This window comes from Hippoglossus hippoglossus, chromosome 8 (genome assembly GCF_009819705.1).
Source record: "Hippoglossus hippoglossus isolate fHipHip1 chromosome 8, fHipHip1.pri, whole genome shotgun sequence".
Taxonomy (NCBI): Eukaryota; Metazoa; Chordata; class Actinopteri; order Pleuronectiformes; family Pleuronectidae; genus Hippoglossus; species Hippoglossus hippoglossus.
The window spans coordinates 21,117,871-21,145,870 of NC_047158.1; the positions used below are offsets into that span (position 1 = coordinate 21,117,871).

The window sequence follows — 28,000 nt, forward strand, 5'->3', positions numbered from 1 at the left end:
TTTTTTCCCAGAGAATGAAAAAGGAAGCAAAAAGAAAAAAAATTTGGCCCGAAAAAAATAACGTGTTTTGTCAGCATGTGATTGTCCGAGTTAACTGGCGTTAAGAATGCATAGATTGTCAACGGTAAAGAGATCAGACGGTCACATTATTGTGTGTGTGCGCTCCTCCCTGTTCAGCAGGTACAGTAAGGTTTGCTCATGGGTATTTGGGTCTGTCTATTTACGATGCAGTTCTAAAGAAGCAGAGTGGCGGAAGTTTCATTCAGGTTTGGGCTCGGGCGTCTCGGTCTTGGGCTCGCTCTCCTCGTCGCTCTCGATGCCAACACGGGGAACGGTGCGGCGCATGGGGAAGGGGAGCTCGCCACGCCTGAACCAGATAGAGAGGAGAAACACAGTGAGCACACATCGCTGGAGATAATGTTGGTGACACCATCATGGAGTTAGTCACAACCATTTAAAATTAAGATCTGTGTGTGAAGTTCCTTCCTCCCACCTGAGCTTGCTCCTGAGGGTGGTCACTTCACGGTTCATGACGTCTGCCGACTCTGTGGCGTCCTCCAGCTCCCGCTGCAGTTTCCTTCGGTTGGCGTTGGCTCTCTGCGCCTCCTCCTCAGCCTCCTCCAACTGACGCTTCAGCTGCTTCATACGAGAGTTCAACTTGTCCACCTGACAATTGGACAGATTAAAGAACATTTAAAGATATAAAAAAAGACGCAGGGCTTCAGCTTTGCACTTTAAAACTTACCTAACTTACTGAATTGTCTCCCATAACCTTGGGCCTCTACACATTATGACGTCACACAATCTTTTACCAGGTTTTTACAAAGTATTGATCTACATTTCACCAATAATCTAAAACGAGTCCAGAGAAAGAAGTAGCCGACGCAGAGCTGAACGTGCTGATGAAGGAAAGACTCTGACCTGGTCCTTGTGCTGCTCCGTGTTGCGTCTCTCGTCGTCCACCTGCAGGATGACCTCCTTCAGTTTCTTCTCTGTGCGTCTCACAAGTTTGGTGGCACCCTGTCTCTCCCTGAGTCAAGAGAACATCACCGATCAGGCTGAAGTCTTTACACAATATATCATATGGTCGGTCAGTGGTGGAGAAGTGTTTCAGTCTCCTAATGAGAACATGAATGTCTGAGCCAGTTGACTCCTTGTAAGAATACAGGATCTCTTTTGCTTGTGAATATCCGGCCGAGACTCACCTGGTCTCCATGTCCAGCTGCTCCTCCAGCGCTGCGATCTTCGTTTCCAGGGCGGCCATGTTGGCCTTGTACTTGGACTTGACGGTTCCCTCCAGCTCCTGCAGCTTCAGTTTCAGCTCCTTGTTCTGACGCTCCAGCTGAGAGCGAGCACCTTCCACACGCTGAGAGCTGCTGCGCTCTGCGGTCAGCTCCACACTCATCTGGTCAGTCTGAACAAGAGGGACAGACACTGGTCAGTTTGGGGCTGAACACAGGAAGGATTTAATGTTTTCAAATAACACAACCGCCGGCTGAAGACGCCTCGAATAACTTGAGCGTCACGTGAAAACCTGCAGTGATCGAGTGCATCACAGGAGCCTACAGACCTGCAGCATTGCCTTCTTCAGCCGGTCGTTGGTCAGCTCAGTGTTGCACTGCTCCTCCTCCAGCTCCTCCTCCAGCTGAGCGATACGAGCCTCCAGCCGTCTCCTCTCCTCTGCAACCTGAGCACTGAGATGGAAGAAAGGTCGGTGTGAGAACAGCACAAACACACACGGGTAAACAACAAGTAATGCACATAACTAACAACTTGTCTTACTTCTTGGTGGCCTGGCTGTTGATCTCGTCCTGCAGCTCATCTCTCTCCTGCTGGGCCTGTCTCTTCACTCGCTCGGCTGATGCCAACTCCTGCACAAGTACCACAGAGCAGTTTGTTTAGTTCTTGGCTCATATCACCGTCACTTAAAAGCATTGACACGAGAAAAGGAGGCTGAAGACGTGTGCGTGCCGACCTCCTGCATCTGGATCATGTCGGCCTCCATGCCCTTCAGCTTCTTCTCGGTCTCCTTGCTCTGGGCGAGGATCTCCTCCCGGGACATGCGAGTGTCCTCCAGTTCTCGGACAAGATCCTTCATCTGGGCCTGAGGAGAGAGAATAAAAAAAGAAATGAATCAATTAGCCGAGTCATTGTAGTTGGTATATTTGAGTTACTGAAGATATCTCAACAACCAACTCACTTGGAGTTTCTTCAGCTGCTTCAGGGCTTCGTCCCGGTTCTTGTTGGCCATGTCGATGCCTCCTTCAAGCTCCTTCATGTCCAGCTCCAGCTTTTTGCGAGAGGCCACGGCTGCAGAACGCTGCTTCCGCTCGTCCTCCAGCTCCATCTCCATCTCACGCACCTGGAGGACGCACAACTCATCTCAGCCATGTGCTCTTTTCGATAGTAAAGAACCGAATTCCCCAAAAGATGACCACAGCTGACATACGTTACAGTGGCTTTAGTACCTGTTTAATCAGAGATCTCTTCTTCTCCTCCCCCATCTCGTCTCGTCCTGCCAGGTCTCTCTCGTACTGGGCCTTCAAGGCCTGCATGTTGACCTCCAGACGCAGCTTGGCGTCCTCCGTGGCCTGCAGCTCGTCCTCCAGCTCCTCCAGCTGAGTCCTCATCTCCTCCAGCTGCTGGTCCATGGCACGTTTGGCTTTCTCCAGTTCGTGGACCTGCACGACAGGGAGCAGGATTAGTGATGAGAACTTGTAACGGTATGAACAGACCACATAGTCACAAATACACACAAAACTAATTTCCCAGACTTACACTCTTGCCAACGTCATCCTTAGAAGATACCAGGTCCTCCATTTCAGCACGCAGCAGTTTGTTGTTGCGGTCCAGTTCTTCCTTTGTGTCCATCAGAGAGTCCAGCTCACGAGTTAATGCCAGCGCCCGGGTCTCCTTCTCACGGGCCTCAGCCTCAGCTCGGTCACGCTCCTCTGCGAAGCGGGCGGAGATGTTCTTCTCCTCTGCCAGCATCTAGAGAAAGTCAGGGCAAAGGGTTTAAAACTCAAATCTAGAAGCTAAAATATGTTCATTACTAAAAATGTCTACTAAAATCTATGGCACTGCATTTACATTATACAGATAATCTGACCTGGTCAAACTTCTTCTGCTTCTTCTCCAGGTTGGAGACGATCTGTCGGAGGTGGTCTTGGTCCACAAGCAGGTCGTCCAGCTCCTGCTGGACACGCGTCTTGGTTTTGTCCATCTTATCGAAGGCAGCACATTTCTCCTCCAGACGCTGGCTTATTGCTTCCATGTCCCTTTGCATCCTCTTCTTTCCCTCCTCAGCCGTCTCCAGACACCCTGCGTCCTGCTCCACCCGCTTCTTCATTTCAGCAAGCTGTATGGAAAGAGGTGGTGTCACTCAAAAGTTTGACACTGTGACGTAGAGGTGTGCTTCATTATACATCCTGGATGAAGTAGCTATAGTTCCTTAAATCTTCAGCAGCCACTGGTGTGAATGAGGTGATCAGCACATTCATGTCTTACCTGGGCCTGAACAGTCAGCAGCTGCTTCTCCACGGTCTTCTTGGAGGCCTCTTCCTCCTCCAGCTGTTCTCTCAGGCTGTTCTGTTCGTCCTCTAGCTGGCGCATGCGTGTGCCATGGGACAGCTTCTGGCGGGTTTCTTCCTGGAGTATTTCCTGTTGTAAACATGGACATGCAAAGCTTAATTATAAGAAGGAGGTAATTTGATTGAAGGTGTTTTTGTTCTGCTCTCGAGAGTCAGTTGGTTTTTAGATCTCTGAGAACATAGCAGGGTATAAACAGCGTGCAGGTCTGTGTACCTGAATGTCCTGCAGCTGAGACTCCACAGCAGAGCAGTCTTTGGTTGCTTTGATGGATTTGCCCTCCACCTCGCTCAGAATGCAGTTTACATTATCGAACTCAGCCTGTGGACAGAAGACAACAAATCAACCCCTGAACATCCACAACTGTTAAAACATTGATAAATACACAGACATAATTCTGTCTGAGATCTCTACCTGCACTTTGGACAGTTTCTCAGCCTGCTCAAGCCTCTGCCGCTCGCTCTCTGAATATTTGAGCTGCAGCTCCTGGACCTGGGACTCCGCCTTCTTCCTGCGATGCTCGGAATCTCCTTTACCCTGCATCAGCGTCTGCATCTCGATGGCCAGCTCATTCCTCTCCGACTCCATAGCCTGCTTGGCCTTCTCCATTGACACTTTGTTCTGCAGGGAAGGACAGAAACATTTAAGACTTAGAGAAAAGAAAATCATTGGGTGGACAGAAGCGCTGAAATAGATTTTAATTACCCTCTTTGCCTGCTCCAGCTGCTCGTTGAGCTCATCGAAGACCTGACCGTGTTTCTGTCTCATCTCACCCAGCTGCTGCTCGTGGACTCTGGCCTCTTCATCCAGAGTCTTTTTAAGATGTGTGACCTCTGTTTCACGTTTGGACCTGAGAAGGCAGAGCAGAGGTTAATCTCCTTGATACCGTGGAGCATGATAGGGAAACATCTCATTGTTGTAGCTCTCCCGTAACCAGTTGTCTACCTCAGTTCCTGCTGGGCTGCAGTGGAGTCCAGAGTGTCCTCCAGCTCGGTCTTGAGGGCCTCGAGCTCCTCTCCCAGGTCACGGCGGTGTTTCTCTGCCTTGGTGCGGGCCTGCCTCTCCAGCTCCAAATCCTCCTGCAGTTCAGAGAGCTGAGCCTCCAACTCGCGAATCTTCTTCTGGGCCAGGTTCTTCTGCGCCGCCTCCTCCTCAATCCTGAAGGGAGGAAGAGGTCAGCAAAAAATTTACAAAAAGAACACGAGCCAAGGAATACAAATCAACTATCAACCCATTATTCAACAAAAGACAAACAATTATTACAAAATAATAAAACAAGGAGCCGTGAAGTGCGCACAGACCTGGCCAGAGCAGCCTGGAGCTCTTCCTCCTTCTTGGCCAGTTGTGCACGAAGCTCAGCAATCTGGGCCTGCAGCTCGGAAATCTGGTCTTGAACCTCAGTGAAGTCACCGTCAAGTTTGCGTCGGTTCTTCTCCACTTCCTGACGCTGCTTCTCTTCTCTGCGCAGGCGGTCTGACAGAAAGAAAGAACAATTGGTAAATTACAGGAAGGGGAAAATAAGCCACAAGGATCTATGATGGCTCATGTCTGTTGCACCATGTCCCCTTCATGTTTCCTTCTTACCCTCCAGGTCTGTAATCATGGCCTCGTGTTTGGTCTTGAGTTTCTGCAGACTCTTGGATTTCTCCTCCTCCTCAGCCAGATTGGTGGTGAATTCAGAGACTCTCTCCTCCATCAACTTCTTCTCCTGTGTTCACAAAGTAGCAGAGAGGCTCAGATCGAGCACTGTAGCAGTCACCAACTCCTACAAGTACAGATCTAAATCACATTCTAATCATTTTAATCTTCACCTTGTTGAGTTTGTTGTTCTGGTCGTCTAGAATCATAACCTCTTCCTCTATCTTTTTCATCTTTGCCTCACAGGTGACCTTTTCCAGTTGGAGCTTCTGTCTGGCCGCCTCCTCCTCATCCAGCTGCTGCTCCAGGTCCTGAGGGGAAACGGGGCAAATCAAACACTTAGTACCCTAACGTATACAATGTCTGCATATGCACCGTTTCCCATTTACATTCATCAACTCACTGAGATATTCTGCTGCATCTTCTTTTTGTCTGTTGTCAGATGAGAGGCTCGCTCTTCCTCCTCCTCCACTCGGGCCTCCAGGTCATGCAGGATATCCTCCAGCTCCTGCTTCCTGGCAGCCAGACGGGCTCTCATCTCCTCAGCCTCGGCACAGAGCTCCGTTTCAGCTTGAAGCTGCTCCTGCAGGGCCGTCTTCTCAGCACTCAGCTGCAAGCAGAGTAGAAGGGTGGATGAATTAACAGCAGTTATCGGACATTCAAACGAAGCAAACTCCTTTATCTTCCATCGATGAATATTATATTCAAGTCCGGGGATTTTTATTCTACATTTCATGTTACCTGGTGTTGTTTCTGCTCCATCTCCACAAGCTGCTCCTGAGCATACATATGTTTCTCCTTGGCTTTAGACAGCTCGTCATCCTTGGCCTGCATCTCCTCCTCCTGCCTGCTGACCTGCAGCAGAGGCTTCACCTGAACACGTGGGGAATAAGGGGCGTTAGTCAAAGACAAGGAAAGAAAGGGACAGTCTGCAGTATGTTGAGTAAGATGCTGTAGAAGTTCACCTTGGTGAAGAGCCTCCACCACTGCCAGTTCCTGAGTTTGAGATAAGCGGCGCAGTTTCTTTGGATCACCTTCATCGCAGTCAGTTGCTGCTGTCGCTTGGCAAAAGCCCTGCGAGGAAAAATTACAAAATCACATTTAATAACACAGTTCAAGAAATGCCCTTAAATTATACATTCTTTGATCCAGCTGCATAGTAACAAGTAGTTTAGTTATGCTCTCTACTGCAGCTACTGAAAGAGGATCCTGATACGAGTGGATTCAAAGAAACGTGGCGATGGTCTCTTCTTACTTTCGGGCCACGTATCCTCGGCACCAGGCCTGGAAGCTGATGATGATGTCTGTGATCTTCATGTCTCTCTCCTCCTCCAGGTGAGCGAGGACACCGGCTCTGAAGAAAACTTTGCTCTGGCCGATGCGGTACAGGTTGGGATCCAGCTCCAGGCTTTTAATCTGACAGGTAAAGAAATGTGATGAGCAATCACATCATGCAGGGATTTATTTGCGTTTATTATTTAGTATTATTATTCAGACTCGCAAGAATTTAGTAGCTCCATTACCATGAGCACGCAGGCCTGCTTTCCATCCATGAAGCCCTTGGGGATGGAGTTCGGAGTGAGGATTTCATACCTGGGGGAAAGCAGATGTTAGTCTTTCTGAAATATTGCTGGATGAAAACAATAAATTGGAATGGGACCAATAAAATGATTATTCCGTTACCTCTGTCTGAACTCCTGGAAGACGATGCGGTTGGGGAAGCCCTGTCTGCAGATACGAATCCCCTCCAGGACACCGTTACATCTGAGCTGGTCCAGAACCAGGTGAGGGTCCAGCTTACCAGCCTGTGGGAGGGGAACACATGCTGGTCGGTTTGCCTGACTCTGAACGCCCCTGTGTTGGAAGTGGCCTAATAGACGCCAGTGTTTGGTACCTTCTTCTCGTGGTTGGGGATGATGCAGCGGACAAAGTTGGGGTTGGTGTTCCTCAGCGTGGCCATGAGCTTGGACAGCTGCTCCTTGTACAGCTGGCCCACCGTGCGGAACATGCCCTTACGGGTCTTGAAGGCACCGGGCATCTCGGACATGCCAGACACTTTATCCATACCCACGATGCGGTCCACTGAAAGAGGAAGACACGACATTATGGAAGAAGAAGTCAGTGGGGATTTAAATTAAACAATAAACATCTTCAACCAGGCAAATTCAAACCAAATGCATGTCACAAGGAAGAATGAATGTGACCATTGTCTCTCCACGTTCTCTTGGTTCACACGCACCAGGAGAGGATAAAGAGTGAAACACCAAACACACACCGAGTGAATGTAGAGGGAAGCAAAGGGAGGTGAACTGTGGAAAGGTCACACACACACTATCTATTAGAAACGCTTTGTATTTCTCAGAGTGAAAACTATGTGTGATGCTTCACTTGAATCTGTCTGTGGTGACAAACGGTGCTGCAGTGAGCAAACAAACAACCAAACCCATGCAGTATATACCCATTGCTGCAGTACCCATGACCAACACCAGGAGTCCCCAAACAACGCTATCACACAGAGGGAGAGAGGGAGAGTTCAATGACAGAGCAACAACTATGATGAAGATGGTTACTGAACACGGAGCTGGTTAAAAGACAAATGGAACAACAGAATTTACTGGCATTTCTTGGGAAAGATCATTTTAGGAGAGGAGGACGTGTTGGGAATGATTATATCACTTAACCAGACAACGGGAGAAAGAGGGAAAGAACAAAGAAATGAACAAGAAGAAACCTCATCACCTGAGTCTGAGTGTAGAAAAGGAAAACGCTGATAAAAATAGGCTCTCTGACATTTCTGTACCTCTGAGGCCCAGTGAAAGAAACAGAGTGACAGACAGAACGGGGCCGTACAGAGGAAGAAATGGATGTAAACAACAAAACGGGAGTTGACGAGGAAGAAAACAAAGGTCCACACACCAAAACAGCAAAAAGAGAAAAAGAACTATGAAATGCAAAACAGGAACAGGAGCACATGTAGAACTTCCTCTAGAGAAGCAGCGATTCCCTGCGATACTGCGACTGAGTTTAACGTGTGTCTTGACTCACCGTCCCTCCACAGCTCAGAGACAAACTTGTCCGTGGACTGGTTGAGCAGCGACGCCACGTTGTCATTCAAGGGGTCCATGTTCTTCATCAGCCACTCTCCTGCTTTGTAGTCCACCTGAGGGGAATCGAGACATGTTCTCATCACATGAGACAAAGTTTGAGCACTGGACAAATGAAAGGAAGTACGACTCGAAAATGGGTGAAAACACAAAGTAAACTTCAAGTCCTGTACATGTTCTACAACCGACTCTGCAAGCTTACCTTGCCGGCATAATGGATAACACTGAAGTCAGCCTCATCCTTCAGCTTCTTGGGTTTGAAGAACTTGGGGTGAGTGCCCTGCTCCTGCACGACCTTCTCCACAAAGCTCTTGTCGGTGGCCTTGGGGAACCAGCACTCCTCATCCAGCAGAGCCAGAATACCAGGGGGACTGGCCTGGAGGCAAAAGGAAGAGTGCAGATCTTAGCCCATGAAGATGTTTAAGTACAAAATGCAGTATTTAATTAGAAATAAGAGGCTGCAACGCTTCTGGGAATAAAGAAATGAAAGCTGGAGAGGTAAAAGAAAGACTCACGGGTTTTTCAATGAGGTCGATGCAGGGCTGCAGGTCGAGGCCGAAGTCGATGAAGCTCCACTCGATGCCCTCCCTCTGGTACTCCTCCTGCTCCAGGATGAACATGGTGTGGTTGAAGAGCTGCTGCAGCTTCTCGTTGGTGTAGTTGATGCAGAGCTGCTCGAACGAGTTCAGCTGGAGGGACAAACAAAATAAAAAGGTTCAGAACACTGTTACAAGATTCTGCAGGTTTTGCAGTTTTCCCCGATTGTTTACCTCAAAGATCTCAAAGCCGGCGATATCCAGGATGCCGATGAAAGAGGCTCCCTGTCTCTTGGTCTTGTCCAGCGCTTTGTTGAGCCTCATGACGAGCCAGCGGAACATCCTCTCGTACGTGGCCTTGGCCAGAGCCTCCACAGCAAACTCCGCTTGCTCCTGGGTCTGGGCCTTCTGGACGTAGTCTCTGCCCACCTTGATCCGGGGCGACAGGATGGCTCGGGTGAAGTCTGTGACGTTCATGCCCATGAGGTGGGAAACCTTCTGAGCAGCTGTGGCAGAGGAAATGGGAGGAAGACAATTAGCAGCACAGAAATGGCAGAGCTGAAGAGGGACAGGCGGGACAATGAGATTTAATCCATTTAGACCGGATGTGACATTTGCTTGCTTCTCCCTTTGCAGTTTGCAGTCATGATGTGGAAAGACTCTCGAAATGCAACAATGGAAATGTAGTTTGGTTTATTTGTTGGAACTCTTAACCTGCAAAGAAGCTTTTAACTGCTGATCAGTCGCTATGAGACGTGTTTGAGGAGGAGGAAGAAGAACAAGAGAGAGATCTCGGGAGTTTGCCGGGTTTGTTTTTTGAATGTAGATGAATTTTAGGGAAACAGCAACGATTTACAATGAAAGCCAAATGTCTAAGTTATCGAATGTTTAAGCTGCGGAACTCTAGTTTTTGTGCCTTTCTATTCAGCACCTTAGGTCTTAAAGGGTTAATATACAACTGCAGTAACTGTCTAACTCACCTGTGTTGTCGGGCATGGAGGCCTGGTCTGTGTGTCGCTCCTTCTTGAAGCTCATGTTGCCCAGCTGCAGCACAGAGGCCACCACCTTCAGCATTCCTGCACAGCAACAGAACAACACATGGGTTTATCTACCGCCGTGACACAGTTAAAAGAACAAAACAAGTGGCTGATTGAAAGTGATTTGCTTTCTGCCTCACCTATCTGCTCGTCCTCCGGGATGCTCATGATCTTCATGGCCTCGATGGTCTCGGTGAACAGATCCTTGTCCTGCTGCCCAGGAATGGTCACGTTCCCGTTGGAAAGGAAACGGTAGTTGTTGTAATTCTCCAGGAGGAGTTCCTCTGAGGAGGCAAAGAATCGTCGTGAGAGAAAGGAATGAAACTGAAATCCTTCAGAGAGTTCCTCACTCTGTCTTCATTCATATAGTCAAGTAAAGAGTTGCTTACGGCGCAGTTTGTCTCCAGCCCCCGTGAGCAAGTAGTAGAAGATGTGGAAGGTCCTCTCGTCCTTGGCCTGGCGAATGGCGCGGGATTTCTCCAACAGGTCTAGTGGTCAATCTGTTAAGTTTTCTAACACTTCTGTGATTAAAGCTCTCTGAAACATTTTGTGTATGAACAAGAACAAAGTTAAGCAAGGATACAAGTTTCAATATTGGCCCCGACAATGTAACCGTTGACGTCGAAGTTGATCCTGATGAATTTTCCCTTGAAGAGAAACAAGAGCAGCGTCGTAAAACAAGTAGTCGAAGCAGTCGAGGTGGAAAACAAAGAATTTATAAAAGACAAAAAACTGTTTATACATATTAGACTTACAAATCTGGAGGAGTTGTCATTTTTGACCGTCTTGGCATTTCCGAAGGCTTCGAGAATGGGGTTAGCCTGCAGCAGTTGTTTCTCCAGCTCCCCCTGGTGGAGAGGAAGATAAAAAAAGCAAAGCATAATATGAAGAGTTACGGTTTCTTCACCGGTGAATCTGGACGTTTCTCAGCCGTGGATTCTGATCTGACAAGATCTCATCACCAGAACTGATAACTCATTCCAATGCAGGGATAGAAACTCAAATTAAGATCAATCAAGAAAAATGATTTGTTTTCTTATATAAATATGATGACAGCTGCTTTTCTACGACGGAGCATTAGGGCATTGTTGAAGAAAAGAACTCTGAAATTTGAGAATAGTCATAATTTAGAAGAAAATTGTAATTCAATGAGAAGAATTTCGCAAAATTACAAGAAAAAATAACTTTTCTTTTAGGACATAACCAGCAGAGAAAACCTGTGCTCACCAAAGTTGTTCTCTTTCTGGATCTAAAGTCTCTTTTCCCGTTTAATTGGCCCCAATACTCCGTCATACTTTGTTACTTTGCCCCACGATGTACCGAGATGAGAGAGATCATGGATTGTGCAAAAACTTTTTAAAACAAAAAGTGACAAGAGAGATACCATGTACACACCAGCAACGCACACAAACACACACACTGCACCAAAGCGTTTCACCTCCACACACACACAACATCCAGTTAGTGCCCAAATCTGCAAACACCCGAAGACCCCGTGACCCTCATCGATGACCCATCACCAGATTCCCAGAGCAGAACGAACACAGAACAACGTCAGCTTCAATTACAACATTTGACTTCTCCCTTGGAGCTACACTGTGTGTGTGTGTGTGTGTGTGTCTGCACATATACAGTGAACCATTGTGTGAAATATAACATGACATCATCGGTCAGTGACGCTGGAAGTAGGGGCGCTGAGGGGGCTGCAGCGACCCCTACAGGCAAGGGGGTGAAAGTATTCAGTGTATGTATCTGATGCACTAAAGTAGAATGTGACACAGATAACATTCATGTCATGATCTGATTTTCAGTGGTGGTTATAGTGGGTTAGAGATTTCTTTCATTGCTATAAAGCCATGTTTGCCCCCCCCCCCCCGGTTTCTATAGACGCTCTCTCAGTGTCCCCACCTCTGAACGACTTCCTGGTAAGTTGCTTTCAAACCTTTCCTCACAGATAGTAACTTTCATTACAGAAAGACGACAAATCCTTTTCCCGAAGTGATTGATGAGAATGTGTGTCGGTCGCTGCTACTTGGATTTTCATACAAAGGGTTTTTCCACTTGTTTTTTTACTGATGACGTCAAATCCAGCAATAATGTGACTTCAATTAAAGTCCAAAAGCCGACGTTCCCCATTGAAGAGGGCGAGTAAGAATATTCTCTGTGGTAACGTCTGAGTCATCACATTTAAATCCAAACAGCAAATCTGATTCTGGACGACCGAGTAACCTGATTAAGAATGAAAATCATAACTAATCACTTCGTTTTACGTTGAGACCATAAAACCAGGCCATCACAAGACGTGTGTTACATGAGATGTCAGCGCGTGTGTGTCTGTGTGTGTGTGTGTGTGTGTGTGTGTTGGGACCAGACGTTGTACAAACATACACACAATGACCAAGCAAAACTTTATACAACAAAAGAGAGAGAAGCAACTGGACTCAGGTGCAAACACACAGTAGCGATAAAAGGTTATGAAAAATTCAACCAGACAAATATGTGATCACATCTATGAAATAAAAATTTGCTGGGTTATTTTTTCCCCACAGCAAAGGTCCCGCCCCCTTATCCCACCATTGTCTAGCTGAATTTTTCACAGGAACACAAATGGCTGCCACTGATCTGCAAACAAACTTCCTCCTTGCCTCCAATTGGCCGGCAAGGCATGTCACCCCCCTGCCCTTAATACGGGGGGGAGGAAAGAGGAGGGAGGAGGAGGGTGATGACAGAAGCAGGTGGGGAGGAAGGGTGAATGGAGGGAGCGAGTGGACTCACATGTGTCAGGACGAAGCTGTTCTGTTGATGGGAAGAGAGAAATACAACAACCTCAAAAAAGGGATGATGGATGTGGTTTTCATCAAACCTCACTTTGTTGCTTTCAGCAGCATCGACTCAAAAAGGCCGACAGGACAGATAGAAGTAGTTCTATAGTGGAGTCTGATGTTAATGTTAATTAAAATCTACTGACTCGTCTAGTAGCCGTGGGGAACGAGTCAATCCGCCTCTTTTTAGCAGGTTTAAAAACATACACTCGCTAATCCTGGTGTTAAAGAGGTTCAAAACAATGATTACAATATAGTAGACTGATGTTAATCTCCGATATGAGGATATGAAGTGAGAAAACAGAAACCACCACAGGTGAAGTAAAAGGCCGGAGCCACAGTTTAAATTTGCACTTCTGTTGTTTCTGTGCCTGCGGAGCTACTTTCCTGCTGCCGCCTCTTTTCCTGCTGCTGAAAACAAGCTGTTTTGAAAACAGCAGTGTGATGATGATGGATTAACAATCATGTGCACAGTCAAGTGCACGTACACAATAAGAAAAAGTGGTTGATGCAAACAGGAATAATGTCAAGCCTGTAAAAATAAAAACACTGGGAGGAAATAGGGATTGAATCTGGCTCCAAAATGAGGACTGAAATAAGTAAGTGAAATAAGAAGGAGTGAGAGATAAAAGGCTTTAATGGAGGATGTGAGAGAGAAACTGGAGGAAGACGAGGTGTGTCGATGAGGGACGGACCTGATCTTTCTTGGTCTTATGGGAGGAGGCCACGTGAGCCAGGTACTGGATGACCTTCTTGGTGTTCTCCGTCTTTCCAGCTCCAGACTCTCCGCTGCACAACACGGACAGACACAAATAAACCGTCAACAGATTTGAGAAAAGGACGGCGTGGAAGAGTCATGTCCATCTGTGTGCGCGTGTGTGTGTGTGTGTGTGTGTGTGTGTGTGTGTGCGTGTGTGTGCAAGCATCTGAAACTCACGTGCAGAGAATCGACTGGTCTTCACGATCTGCAAAAATACATGTGCAAAAGTTTGATTATGCTTTTTTTGGTGCATAAGAACATTGCTGCTAATTCGATGTGAGCATACGTTATCACTACGGTGCATACAGGATGTACATGGCCACAGACAGGAAATCCATATCCGGCTTCGGGTGACTGGAGAGAGGCGCTGCCGCGTTTCAAACTAACTGGTTAATTACCCATAAGCCCCGGTTATGTGGTGGGAGCACTTTGGGGACAAACATGCAAAACGTCAAAGACAGAAAGTCTCCACTAGCAAAGTAAAATGTGCACTTAACTGTAGATTGTGTAAAAAATGAAATACTCTACACAATTAGTACCTCTAACATATGTAGTGTACACCCCCCCCCCCCCCCCCCCACACTGAGTATGATGAATTAGCAGCACAGGAGACACGCAGCCTCATTTACAAAAAAAAAAAAACTTAGAGTTGACAGCATCTGGAATTTCCTGCGGAGCAAGTAAATCATGTGAAATACTTGGTGAGGAGATTCCCAGCAGTATTGTGCAATGGGTCCCCAGTGTGTGTGTCACTTTAGGGCCCAACATACAAACACTAAATGGGGTTTTAAGAGGAGGGGCACTGGTGTTATTATGGTGCCAGTATTACAGCGTGTGAGCATAAAACATGAGCCGCTTGCAGACTTGAACTCTGGAGGACACACAGCGTGGGGTCCAGACTTTCTCAGGAGTTTCTCTTCCACATGTATGGCATCATCCAGAGTTTCTACTGGGAGGCTGGCACAGGAAACTCTGAGAAAGTCCAGAGCCAGAGACGTTTGCTTCCCCCCCTCCCCCTCATCTTTCCAAATCCAATCCTCATAAGGACCAGGACTTACCCTGCATCATGCTTCTGTAAGATGTGTCAGTGATGGCGTAGATATGAGGCGGCATCTCGTGCCTCTTCTTGCCCTTGTACATATCAACGATCTCCTCGGAGTAGATGGGCAGGTTCTTGTAGGGATTGATCACGACACAGAAGAGACCGGAGTACGTCTGCAGAACGGAGAGAGGTTTAAAACACGCAGAGAAGACAAAGATACAAGACACCAGGGACAGAGAGACGGTGAATTTGATACTGTAAATGTTAAATGTACTTTAAAAGAATAATTCCAAGACTCTGTTTAGTCAGATGAACACAAATAACCCTTTATGGGGTTTGGGAATTTTCTCTTTGACCGTTTCCTTTGGCGTATCTGGGAATCGACTTTCTCAGAGTCATGTTCACAAATTGGAAAGTTATTCCAGATGTTGTGATGTTTTGATGTTAGTGCTGGTAACATAAGCACAAAAGATTAAATGTCCTTGTCTGAGAATAACTCAGAGGACTAAATGTTGAGGCAGAACGAATAATGATAATTCATATTTCTTATTTCATGGGATATTGCTTTGAACGCTGGTTTGAACGTCCATTACCATGGCAGCAGTTGAAGCTTCAGTATTTCTCGGCCCTATCGCTCATTTCATGTTCTAACGTCAGTGCAGGAGCCTCCCGAAAAACGAGCTTCTCCATAAAAAAGGAGAAGTTCTCGATTCTTTCTCTGACTCGTCGACACCGAGCTGAAAGTTGCTCGGACTCTGCTTCGCGTCCGCCTCTCTTACGCAACCTGAACCACGCCCTGCAGTAAGTTTAGACTGACACAACCTTGGCTTTGTCACTGTGACTGCTTTGCCAAGTCGTATCTGAGATCCAACAGGTAGAGTTATCTTGTTCGGCTTCTAGGCCAAGTTTTAAATCCTCCTCATTCCTCTCTATAAACGCCGCTAAATCATTTTCTCTGTGCGTCTGGACTCATTTCTCCTCCGACCATAACTTCTGATTTTTTTCCCCCCTACGTGCTGCATTCTTGTGCTGCCCTCCTAATATCTCTGTACCAGGCATCTCTCCCTCGATCGTACACCCCCTCCCTCTCTCTCCCCTGGGAGACGCTGAAATCTAGAAACTACAGAGGAGCCTGGATCTCTGGGGGGGGGAGCGAGGGGAGGTGACAACGGGTTGTGTTGATATGACCCGGTCACACCACAGCGTCAGGGAGACCAAATCACTCCCGGCACAGAGCACCAGCGATAAATAACATTAATTATGGGAGCAGTAATAGCAGCTACAACACATTTTACATTCCATGTCCATCTGTGCAAAAAAAAAAGGGTTCACTCCCTCGCTCCCTAACACCGTTCCCCCTCTCGTAGTCTTGAGTGCATTGTTCCCTTTAACTTCCTGTTTATGAGACGAATCCGAGCACAGAGAAAAAGAGGGAGAGTGCAAACGGGAGAGACCAACAGGAAGGGGATGAAGGACATGAAAGCTCGCATACCCCGAGTATGTTCACAAACTGCACAGTTTCTTTGAACACAGTGGATTGTCCTGAACAATGGGGCTTAATGAGATAGTGAGGAGGTTTCTGGGCATCGCAGATTTGTTTTCTTTAAGCCAGTGGGATTTAAAAATAGAACCAGAGAGTGATTTAGGGGCAGAAATGGATTATGATATTCATCGTTCACATTTCTATAGTGTTCCCCACAAGTTGAGAAATAGTTTGTGGAGTTTGGTCCAACCGCAGTGTGTATGCAGATAAGAGGAAGGAAGTGTAACCAGGGTTATTTTTAATACACAATATGAACTTTTTGTTGCTCCACACTTACGTATATGAGACCAGAGTAGTATCTCTCCTTCAGGTTGTGCAGCACAGACGCCTCGTTCAGGCAGGTGAGCTCCGCCATGTCCTCCACCTTGCTGAACTTGGGCGGGTTCATCTTCTGGATGTCGTCCTTGTTCACCTTGATCTTCTTACCGGAGTCTGCCAGCTCCACCACGCACTCGTCGCCGCGCTCCTCCTTCACGGAGCCGCACTCGAAGCCCAGGCGCTCGGAGGGCACCCATACCAGCTTCTTGGTGGCCCAGTCAGCCTGCGCCAGCGGGTTGTTGACCGGATTGCGGTCCACGTACAGGAACTTGTCTGCATCCGACATGGTAGCTGTTTCAGAGAGAGCAGAAGAGGCCGCGTTTGTGGTCAGTGAACGGGAAGTAAGAAAAATCAAATGCTAGATAAGAAACAGACGTAATAAAACATTCATCCTGCTCATCATTTATATGTTCGTTACCCATCATGACACTAAAACTAACCCACTGTGGGACTAATAAAGGATTATCTTATCTTAGTGTCTTGCTGCATGTCTTAAATAATAACTGGGGGGAAAAATAGACTTCCTTGTTAAGTTAAGGTTTTAGGACCAGACCTTTGCTCTGCTTCCATCTTAACACATGCAATCTCTGTGGCATGCAAAGGTCACACTGATGTGATGTACAACAGGAAAACGCTGCTGTAGTGAGGTCAGGTCGACTAAACACACAGCCGTGTCCAATGAGGCCCCACGCTGCTCCCTGGCTAACTGCTGTGAATACTTCATCCAATGTCCGGCTGCTGGACCGTCGGGGTGAGAAGAGAAACATTCACCAGGATCTCAGATCTAAAGTTCACCTCCCAGCAGAGCTGCCGGAGTTTGGCTGACTGCTACGTCAACCACAACCCAAGTGTCTGTTTGCTGGTGGGAAGCCTGCCTGTCCAAGTTCCTGCCGTCCCTACTGGTCAGTCAGGGGGAGCCGAGTGAACCATGAGGGATCCGGGATGAATTATGGTCTGTCACAACCAAAACCTCCCACGAAGCAAATCAGGAAACAAAAGTTTATTTTATTGATTTCCATTTCTTTGGAGACATGAACAGTAGAGATAAAGGGTAAAAGATAAAGTATAAAAAGAACGTATAGTCCCATTTTGTATACAAGCTACGTGCACAGTTTGCTATACGTTTGATTCTCCATTCAACAAAAAACAGATTCAGGTTATTGTACTAGTGCAAATAAGGTTTCAGCAGAGGTAACGAGAGAAAAGAAGTATCCGTCACTTTAAATACACAGTTTATGGGTATTTAGGGGTCAGAGGGTAGTTCGAAAACTAGATGTCAACAAGCTTGACATTCGACGCTGAAGTTTCACGTCAAACATGAGCCCACAGACGGTTTTCTTGTCCAGGCACATGCAGCAGGTAACAAGCTGTGCCAAAGCTGCTCTGGCTTCGAGTCACCTGTGAGAGCTAATGAATAACAAGCTGTTGACAGGGAGTGCTGCGTTTTAACCTATATAGAAAGTGACTAGACCAGTTAAACCAGTGTGACGGAACAACAGATGAGTAAGCCAGAAACAAACCTCCCCGACTTCAGCGAGTGCAGAGACTCCGAGCGAGGAGCTGAACATGTTGTGCTTCCGCTGACACCGGTGCCCCAGACTTTACCATCTCAATTATCATTCCAACACAGCAGGAGCATGACAACGTATTCCCAGCAGTGCCAGGGTCATTAGCCTTCCTCCATGTTCCCCTCGCCTCAGAGGGAACACACGAAAAGCTGCCACATACAAAAACTTGTTTGCATATGCTGTGCGCTCATATGCAAACATCAAGGGGGAAATAAATCTTTGCAGAGGTCAAGTTCAGCTTGTGCAGTTACCGTCATGTCTGAAATAACAGTAACTGAAGTGTTTAAAATGCCACGAGGGTAATTTCACATTACAATGAGGTCCAGTGGGAGAATCTGGGGCCAACTTCTCATGCTGAATATTATAAAACGCTGCTTTTACATAACGGCGCAAAAGACACAGATCCTAAAAACATCTTTTAACTGATTTTGCACAAATTTATTTCAGAAATTTGCATTTTCCAACGGGTTCTTAGAAAAACCTTTCAGTTCTTTAAGCTAGAACGCTGCTCCAGACGAACTCTGAAGCTCGACTGGGCTAAGAGGAGGTGGCAGACCCTTAAGAATCTCCTGAAAGAGAGAATAGCAGTTGCTGCGTTTAACAGGCTTGTGTGTGTCCTGTCTGTTCCACTACATTAACCCTGATCTGTGAGAAAGAACGCAGAGGGAGAGCCATTCTTCTCATGACCCCTGCATCCCTCTGTCCTCCATCACCGCTGACAGCCGACGGTTTAGCTGCCGAGAGCCGCTCACCCCGCCTCCCCAACTCATCCCTGGTGTACCGACCCCATCCCGCAACAGAACGTGGAGCAAATTAGTCCTGCTACAGCTCTCAGCTGGCTCCGCACTCCCCTCGCTGCCTTCGGTCACCCTCCTCTGCCTCTGCAGAATCCTAACGACCGACGTCCTCCCCCCTCCCCTTGTGTTTATCCAGTCTTTTCAGGGTCGCATTCCTCCCATACTCTCACCCTTTATCAGGGAGAGACGGCAAGGAACGGCATTCCACACATTTCTGTACTCTATCCTTTATGCCTCCTCCCTTACATCTTTCTCTGACCCATTCTCTCTGGCTTTCCTTTCCTGTCCCCCCCCCCCCCCCCCTTATTCCCGTCACACCAGCAGGTCATGTGTGGGAGTTTCTCCACTCAGGAGAGATCAGCATCACCTTGGTCGCACACCCGAGAATATCTTACACTACTACAGGTGTCTCAGTCTGTTCCCCTGCACCTTGAAAATCCACTGGACCATTTCTCCCTCCAGTGCATTGGCTGCGAGCGTACTGGATACAAGTCAGGTTGATCGACTAAATTCCCAGTAGCTTTTCTTGTTGTGAAATAAAAAACTGAGCTGAACACACCCAACGCTGTTTCTTTAGCCCGTTTCCATGAAAACAGCATCTCAAAAACATCAATATATCAAAAAAGATTAGCAGATCATAGATATGTAATGTTGTTATGCAGAAATAATGTGATTTTGAGTTTAGAGTTTCAACTAGCAATTATTTTCATTACTGTCCAAATTAGAGATATTCAGTTAAGTGCCAGAAAAGCATCAAATCCTCATATTTGAGGAGCGACTGTCGAGGCAATTTTCTGATTCATTTTCTGTGGATCTAATTTATTGATCTGCAGCTAGAGCCTTTCAAATGTCAGAAAATCAATTTTTTTAAAAAAGCCACGACTAATGACTTCTTCAATCATTGTTCTTCTCTAAAACCTTTTTATTTAGAATCTGATAATAGTTGCTTTTTTACGATAGATGGATAAACGAAAGAGCTGCAGAATAATCTTGCGTACTAATTTGTTATTAAAGAAGCAAAGACACGAGTCAGAGTCTGGTCTGCTGTTGTGTGCCACAGTCCGACACACATGCTTGACACAGATAACTCAGTGACACACTTCAAACTGCGTCTCCAGAGGCAACGAGGCCTAAAAATGACTCCAAGAGCTATTCTGGTTTGGCAAGTGCTGAACTACATTGAAAGAAGAAAGAAAAAGGACGGATAAAGAACTCCCATCCGACTTTTCTAAAACCTTTCCTAGTAAGACGGGGATGTTGACTGGAGGTGAAGAGTTTGACACCCGCCCTCCTCCGCTCATGGCCCGGGTTCTTGCAGCCTCACCTCTAATCCTGTAAAAATCACAGTTTTCTTGATTACTTGTTACTTCTCAGCACTGCTCAGCTGGGAAACCTTTCACTATCTATTCCTCAGAGGCCCATTTACAATGAGATTAGCTGCTCTGGATATTCACAACAAGGATTACTCATTAACTGAATACATGGCCACACCGTCATCCTGAAACCAATCCTTGGCAAAGATTCCTAAACTTTATGAAACGTGACAGATGCCATTTAAGGATTATATATTCGGTAAATTCCCGAATGACAACAGAGTTAGGAGTATCCTGTCCATGCAGCTTGCTTGAAAGAGGAAGAGGAACCATAAAATAAATAACAGCAGGAAGGGAACAGAGGCCTGTTTTAGAAACTGGCCTCAGAGAGCGGAGTGTGGTTACAAAAAGAGGAAGTGATGCACAGGCCAGGACTTTGAAAAAGATGTGGAGGAGGAACGAGGAGAGAAACGGAAAAGGGATGAGTTCCAGAGCATCCTATTCAGTCCCGTTCGTCCTGTTTAGAAAGCAGGTCAACCTGAGTCCTAATAAAGCGGAGGCCATACGTCCGTCAGTCAGACTCCCTCTCATTCCTTTCCGCTTCACTGACTCTCCCCGAGTTACTGTAAAAGCCAGGAGACATGACGGCCTCTACCACAGCATTACCATGTACAGGCAAAGCCTCCCGCTCCAGCTGAGGGGAAGCCATAAACCTCCCCACTGACGGGAAGGTCATCAACAGCAAAGTCAATAACGCTATTGCAACCAAACGCAAAGCCCTCGCTTGTGCAGAGCAAGATCTGACTTTGCACCGTTGTCAGCCTAGTTTGTTTGGATCTTGTTGTTTCGTATTGAGTCACATCTGCGCTTCCCTCTCGTGTTCACTGTGCGATGATCTAACTGCAACTTCCCTCTCATAAAAGACCTCCTGGTTGCCAGACGTGGACTGGAAAGGTACTGAGTCGGTTCAAAAGCCATTGTGGGCTCACATGTCGACTCCCTCTCTGCCCCTTCGCCCTCCTCCTCCCAAAGTGGGAAGGGTGGGGCAATAGGGGAAGAGACGGGAGAAAGGAGGAAATGACAAACCGAGAAAACTATTTTGCCCATTTGTGGAACTTGTTGTGAGAGAGCGTCTTTCAGGGAGGAGGGAATGTGGCGTTTTCTCGAGCACACGCAGAGCGGCTCAGAGGAGTGAGACGTAAATTAAGCCCTTGCTGGAAAATAACCGCACTGCATGACAGATCTACATCACTTTCCACATTACTTTTCACATTCCTGCCCCGACCAGGATCCAATTTCACTTTGAACTGAAAGCTACCCAATGCCAGTAGGACCAGAGAGGTCCAGGCTATAGGTCTCACTGCAGCCCTCAGCTTGTGACCTGCACCAGTGGATCCCAGCCTTTTGTCTGATGAACTCTGGAACCCATCACCAGCAGTCACGTTTCAGCTGTTTGCACTTGGAATTATTAACACTACTTGTATAAATGTGACTATCACAGATGTACTCGCAGTATTAATACCACTTCAGAGCGGCAGAAGCTGGACTTAAGTGTATTCATTCCTATGGTAACCTCAATGATCCCAGATGTGTTGCGAAATTCCTCCTCCAGTGGGGTTTTTTCGGTCCAGAACTTGCTTCCATGTACGTGGAAAAGAGTTGAACTTTTGTGGGGAGTTTCTGACCATGTGCTCTTTCTGCCACAGGAGGTTAAAAACAACTAATTATCACAAAACCTAATTGGCTAAGAGGCCGTTTCATCCAAGTCAACGTATAATTAAATAAACAATTACTCACCAACATGAGTAATACCCAGTTGTTTCTGATAAGGCCTCCTGTAGGTGGCGCTGTTGCAAAGGGGCCATTATCCACAGTGCAAGTCAAACCTTGAGTGATTTCAGCATAAAGCCCATTGTTCCATTTCAACTATTCCTTTTTGGACAATTACCGTAAATCACAGGGGTGAGATAATTGAGATAATTGTGTGATACGTTCATAACTTTCAGGGTCACAGAACAAATTCCACGCCTATCTTTTCAAACAGCTGCGTGATTACGCCACTGAACGCATCGACTGGTTGTTTGTTCAACCATGGCAGGTTACTGTGCAGCACCAGTTTGACCTTTTTAACGAAACGCTCCAGCGGTATTGACTGTTAGACGTTTACGTAACCCCTCAACAGAGAGAGGGGGGGAGATTTCTAAGCGGAGATAAGATACACATTTCTTTTTGTCAGCATTCTTCTCTCTTCTCAGGAATGCAGCACTGTTACGACTTCTGACTGAATCAATGCTGAAAATCTGCTACTCCCCCCTCAATCCTATCAGCAGACGACTCCTCCCTCCCACCTACGTTATCCTTGTGGATTATTATACAGCCCTTTTTTTTTTTTTTTTTAGCTTTATCACTTGTTATCTCTACCTGGGTGCCTCCCTTTGGAGTTACTCAGACGACCACACAAAGCTATCTTTGTTTTAGCAATCCTCTCCTCAGACGTGTGATCACAAACCTCAACGAGCAACAGGAGAGTTTGAAAACCTGGACATGTCCAATAGGAGTCGGGTTAGAACAGTTACACAGCGTGTTTCAAGGTTCACGGTGCAGAGTTTAAAGTGTCTGCGGTGAATGCGTTGCACAATGTGAAAAGAATTTCTTTGCAGTTACACTCCAGGGGGTGTGTGCATTTCTGCAGCTCTCTCATGCACGCACACGCACACACACACAGTCTACTTTCGTTATACAATAAATCAACTGTACTACTCTCTCCACCAATTAGATCAAACACATCACAAAAGTCTTAAGAACATTTCTGCCTAATAAAAATGCTTTTCCACCAGGACGTTGTGCAGGAAAGTCCAAAACTCACTTTCACGTAAATGTCACCCAACAGGAAACTGGATCAATAAAGCGGCGCTCTAAGAAAGGCTGGTCTGTGGGTCACTAATCTGTGATCAAGTATGACCTCATAATACCACAGAATAGAAACTGTGCCCGGGTCAAGGTCCATCCTCCCACATCAGACATTTGCACTGAGCCCGTCCTGTACGCGGTCTGAGTTGGAGCGCAGCCATTTCCTTGTATTGTCTGGAAGCACTGCAATCTTACAGGTGTGTGCCGTGAGGGGGAGGATGGAGGGAAGGATGGGGTGGTGGCAAAAAACACAAGCAGAGGAAACGAAGGAGAACATAGTCAGGGGGCAACAAAGACCAACGACAAAAGGTCTGTTGAGGAAACTGAGACGAGAAGGAAATGAGAGAAACAAAAAAGCAGTGACAGGAAGTAGGTAACCCGCAACACACACGGCTGCAGATTCATCTCAAACCCCGACACTCAAACCAGCCCGACTGAGGCAACTTAATTATTATGTTCCTGTCAACCAGAAGGAAAATGATGAATGGGCAGAAAATAGACCCGATATTCAAGAAAAACAAATCTGTTCAAGGAGCTGAAGTAAAAAGCATCATTAGTCATATACGACTCAATGCAAAGACAGTTCACTCAGTACGTGTGAGGACGGACGTCTGTTTGGTTGGATGCTCTCTGAATCCTGATGAACACTGTGAATCTCACCCTGTGACCAGAAGCCACGATCAAACTACATACTGAGAAACAGCCTGATCGGCTCGGCCCCGGTGAACGAAACAGTTCAACGGTCTCTGCACTGACTGGATTTGTTCTTTTGCCTGAGTGAGTGAATGTCAGCTGACTGGGGAGGAAACTGGGATAAGCATGACTCTTTGCATTACTGGCCTATAGGCACCAAGTATTACTAGAAAATGCACAAGTATGTGCTCAGAAGAGAAAACTGGCAGCGTCATCTTTCTGCTCTTTAACATAGGACTAGTGGCAGCTAATGAAAAGCTGGAACAAGATGGCAGCTCTCTTCTTGAGATACAGCAATTATATTAGCTTTTCCGGTCTCTGACCACTGAAACCGAAATGTTTGGGAACGATGACGTCGACGCTCGCGGCCGATTGGGTCTTTTCTGATCACGACGTAGCTTTCACTGACTCGTCAGGCTCACATCACATGACCTCTTCCAGAAGAACACGAGCAGCAGTAGACTCAGCCACCAGTGTAGAACGCAACATGGAGGATCAATCACAAGTGACGGCTGTTGTGCAATTCAAATTCTGCCTTTTACAATGAAACAACTGTTTACACGTGTAGGAGACAAGATGTTCTTCAGGCCGTTATTACAGACGCATGCCCAGAGTATGTGAGTGGTCATGTGACGAGAGTCTTCAGGCGTGTTAGTATAGACGGGGTTTAAAACTGATGCAGAGCCCAAACACTCGTGTGAAGAGATTATTTTAGTTTGAAAATGCCGTTGACATTTGAAAACGTAGAAGTATTTATGTAGCGTGTGGCAAAACACGCATTTCTCTCATCTCCGTCTGGCCATCTGAGGTTAGGGGATAATTGAGTCCATGAATGCAATTAGGTCACACTAACAACCGATAAAAGTTTTGAAAACACGGCACATTTGTTTGAAGAACGTTGAGATTTCATAACAGAAGACAGCTGTGGGTCGTACGGTGCCAGACTGTGTCACCCTGCCCTCCCCACGCCGCGCTCATCTGCAACAAAAGCAGGGGGCCTGCAAGTAATCTGGCTCAGGCGGGACAACCATTCAATAACACCCAAACATGTTCTCTCAGAACTGGGTTCGATTCTGCAAAGATTCAACAGACTCACATACCAGCTCCACGTTCACGTTTTTTAAAAGTATCTGCATCTAAGTCCGCGGGGGGCCTCGGGTACGGACGCTGCTGACACATGAACGCTGGAATGAAACGATCTCTGCGGGAGGGCTCCACATCTGCACCAAACCTGGCAACCCATGCAAGGAACGGGCCTCCACTGACATTATTGCACAACGCTTTGCCAGGAATTAATTCATCTCAGTGACTCAAAGGCAATAACAGGATATGACATAGCACATGTCACCCATTGTGTTGACAGATGTGCCTTTGTCAAACAACACAGCAAATGTCTATTATCCACACTAGATTTGGATAAGAGTTGATGACTTGAATAGAAACAGATACACACACGCCACATAAGACTAGACTCTCACACACACACACACACACACACACACACACACACACACACACACACACACACACACACACACACACACACACACACACACACACACACACACACACACACACACACACACACACACACACACACGGGTATTTCAGCATGACGCATCATGTAAGCAAATAATTCTATACCACTGTAGTTTAATGGCTTCCTGGCAGAGAACACGAGCTGGACCGGAGAGTTTGGTTCCGATTACTGAAAGCAGGATGAGAAAGGTTGCATGCTCACCTTCCCTGACACCACCAACACTTTGTTCAATGAGAAGCAGGTTTCGGTGCAGGAATGCAGGAGTTGCGAGCGCTACAATGCCCAGCCTGACTTGAGGTTAAGTTCACAAGAATACTTCAAATACTGAGCCACGCAGCTCCCCTTACTCAAACTCTGAGGGGTTTGCAAGCATACCAGAGTCTGTTTGCTTCCCAGGGAGCACACACGACCATGTACCACCTAAAAGCGGGGGTGGAAAACTGTCCTGATAGAAGCACGACGACTTGAAAACTGCAAAGTAAGACCTAATGAAGTAGACACAGTTTGAAGCCGTCGCTAATCAACATTACTCCCTCCCCACACTTTGACACACGTTTCCTGATTGATACCCGCTGGACTTAAAGTTTCAAGGCTCCAAGATTAGAAGGGAGTCTCGCAGCTGATGAAGCTCTCGGAGAAAGATTTGTGACATTGCGGTAAATAAATAAAATGTACTTAACTTGGCTGGATATTGATATACCCCATAAAAATCTCTTAAGCTGTGGAAAATTCATGCTGCCAAGCAAATACTCATCACAGCGGACTGCGCTCCAAGTAGAAGGCAAACCTGATCATTTTCAGCTGGCATCCCCATGTTTTAGCAACCGAATCTACACGATACAACAACTGATGCGTTTATGATTCCGTAATTATTATATGACCCAGTGAATGTGATGGTATCTGCAGTTATCCGCTTAGCTTCCCTGAGTCCAGTATACGGCAGATTTGTTTTGGTGACGTGTCCATCACCTCTCCTGCAGTTTAATCATCTCAGAGAGCTTGTTTGTGCTTTCCACACCGAGCTGTAAGGTTAACCGATGCTTTCAACCAGGCTCCTGGCGGATATGTGCCATTTCTGATAAGTGCTGGCTCGCACCAAAGCTGCTCAGCTTCCTGATGCAAAACGAATTGCTGATGATCAGAGTGGGGGGTGGGGGGGGTGGGGTGGGGGACCTGGTGACATCATGCCGCCAGGACATAGCATGACTCACAACAAAATAATCCCAGGGATGTTTAAGCTATTGTGTAATTATCTAAATTGTACGATTTGTTTTCTTCAACCTACAACGGGCCGTTTATATTTAAATATGTACACCAGGAGCGGGGCCTCTCTACGGAGGACGCCATGTTGTTTTTTTTACAGTAGTCCACCTTTTGTGCGACTGAAGGTTTCCACAGGTTCTCCTCCATGTTTGGGAGGGGAGGGTGGGGTGAGGGGCATTCAGCTGCAACATGACACTTCACCACTAGGTGTCACTAAACTCTACACACTGAACCTTTAAGTTTATAAAGGGGGGGGGGGGGTCCATCGGTGACATCATGCCACTAGCTGTGGACGTAGCATGTCTCACACTTATGCTCCTATATGGGATTGTTTGAAATGTACTTTACACAAACATATACATTTACAACAATGGTTATGAGAAAGATCCATGTGTATATTCTACTTTGATCATCACAGACAACAGCAAAACATGTTAAACTTATATGTTTAAGTTATTAGGTGTATAAAGGGGGGGGGGGCACCTGGGAACTATATGGGTTTGTTGTAAAGGTACTTTACATGTAATTTACATTTACATGCAACAATGGTCAACACACATGTGCACGTTCTCTTTGATCATCACAGACATATTTTAAGTATTTTAGTTTAAGTTATATTTTCATAAGTTTTTAAGGTGGGGGGGGGGGGGGGGGGGTCCACTGGTGACCTGGTGACGTCATGCCGCCAGCCAGACACGTTACCGGCCACACACGTCGTCTTGTTCTTGACGCTTCAAACACGGAAAGTTCCGCCATTACTAACCAATCACAATAATCCTAAACTTCTCCTGGTCCCCCGAGGAACCATCGGAACCATCAGAACCATCAGAACCGACCCACCGGGCCCTTCGCGGGCTCCGTGCCCGCTTTTCGTTCACCTCCATCCCGCTCGAGGCCGAGCTCTCCCCCGGCCTCCTCCTGCAACTCATTCAAGCGAATCACTTCCTGCCTCTGCACTTTTTTTTTTTCATTAGCTTCCAGCTTCTCAAACTAAACTCGACTCCTTCCGGTTGATAAAGCATAAATAATATAGTATTTAAAAGTGGGTAAGTTCGCGGGTTGGAGTTGCAGCAGCCCGGGGCTCGGATGCGTCGCGGAGGTCTCTCTCTCCCTCCCTCCGCCCAGCGCGGCTCCGACTCGCCGCCGCGCCGCTTCCTGGTTTCGCTGCACTTGCTGGAAGTGACGGCCGGAGCGAGCGGGCAGAGGAGGGAGAGCATGGCCGAGGAAAAGAGTTGAATCCCGGGGTCCTTACCTGCTCGTAGGGGGGTGCAGGGGGCCGATCAGTGGGTGGCTAACAACAAGCGAGTGGCTGCGTCCGCGTCGCCGTGAGTCAAACTTCTTTTCCCGTCGAGCCTCGCGGAGAGTTGTGGCTTCTCTCTCTCTCTCTCTCTCTCTCTGGCTCTCTCACTCTTTCTTTTCTTCTCTCACCCTCTTCCTGCTCTCCCTCCCCTCCCTCTTCCACTGGCTGCGCGCTGGCTCGCCGTAATTCCGCCCGGTGCGCAGACAGCCGGCGCCGGGGTGCGGTCCA

At 47.0% G+C, this 28,000-nt stretch overlaps 1 protein-coding gene across 2 annotated transcripts; it reads right to left on the minus strand.

Moving 5' to 3' along the window:
• LOC117765759 (myosin-9-like) lies at window positions 1–27,931 on the minus strand. Of its 2 annotated transcripts, XM_034592225.1 has the most exons (41): window positions 27,725–27,931; window positions 16,348–16,679; window positions 14,544–14,700; window positions 13,663–13,690; window positions 13,421–13,514; window positions 12,679–12,699; window positions 10,659–10,751; window positions 10,487–10,550; window positions 10,293–10,391; window positions 10,044–10,187; window positions 9,847–9,942; window positions 9,101–9,372; window positions 8,846–9,019; window positions 8,533–8,706; window positions 8,272–8,386; window positions 7,121–7,308; window positions 6,910–7,031; window positions 6,750–6,819; window positions 6,482–6,642; window positions 6,192–6,300; window positions 5,968–6,099; window positions 5,630–5,836; window positions 5,400–5,537; window positions 5,173–5,296; window positions 4,890–5,061; window positions 4,534–4,746; window positions 4,294–4,438; window positions 4,003–4,209; window positions 3,805–3,909; window positions 3,508–3,660; window positions 3,110–3,358; window positions 2,779–2,991; window positions 2,469–2,681; window positions 2,201–2,362; window positions 1,976–2,104; window positions 1,783–1,871; window positions 1,571–1,694; window positions 1,206–1,414; window positions 922–1,030; window positions 494–666; window positions 1–367 (listed from the first exon to the last, which is right to left on the minus strand). In XM_034592225.1, exons 2-41 carry the CDS (start codon window positions 16,672–16,674, stop codon window positions 259–261), a joined length of 5,883 nt encoding a protein of 1,960 aa, XP_034448116.1. In that variant the 5' UTR covers window positions 16,675–16,679; window positions 27,725–27,931; the 3' UTR covers window positions 1–258. The 2 variants fall into 2 exon arrangements, with proteins under 2 accessions (XP_034448116.1, XP_034448117.1); XM_034592226.1 differs by lacking the exon at window positions 12,679–12,699 and having other exon boundaries at window positions 27,725–27,902.
• Between the last annotated feature and the right edge of the window lie 69 nt (window positions 27,932–28,000).

Excerpts from the sequence above, each read along its gene's own strand:
- LOC117765759 (XM_034592225.1), bottom strand. The coding sequence starts at position 16,674 with ATGTCGGATGCAGACAAGTTCCTGTACGTGGACCGCAATCCGGTCAAC. Across the intron at positions 6,100-6,191 it reads GGTGGAGGCTCTTCACCAAG|GTGAAGCCTCTGCTGCAGGT; the intron begins GTGAACTTCTAC and ends CCACGTGTTCAG. Across the intron at positions 1,872-1,975 it reads ACATGATCCAGATGCAGGAG|GAGTTGGCATCAGCCGAGCG; the intron begins GTCGGCACGCAC and ends GTACTTGTGCAG.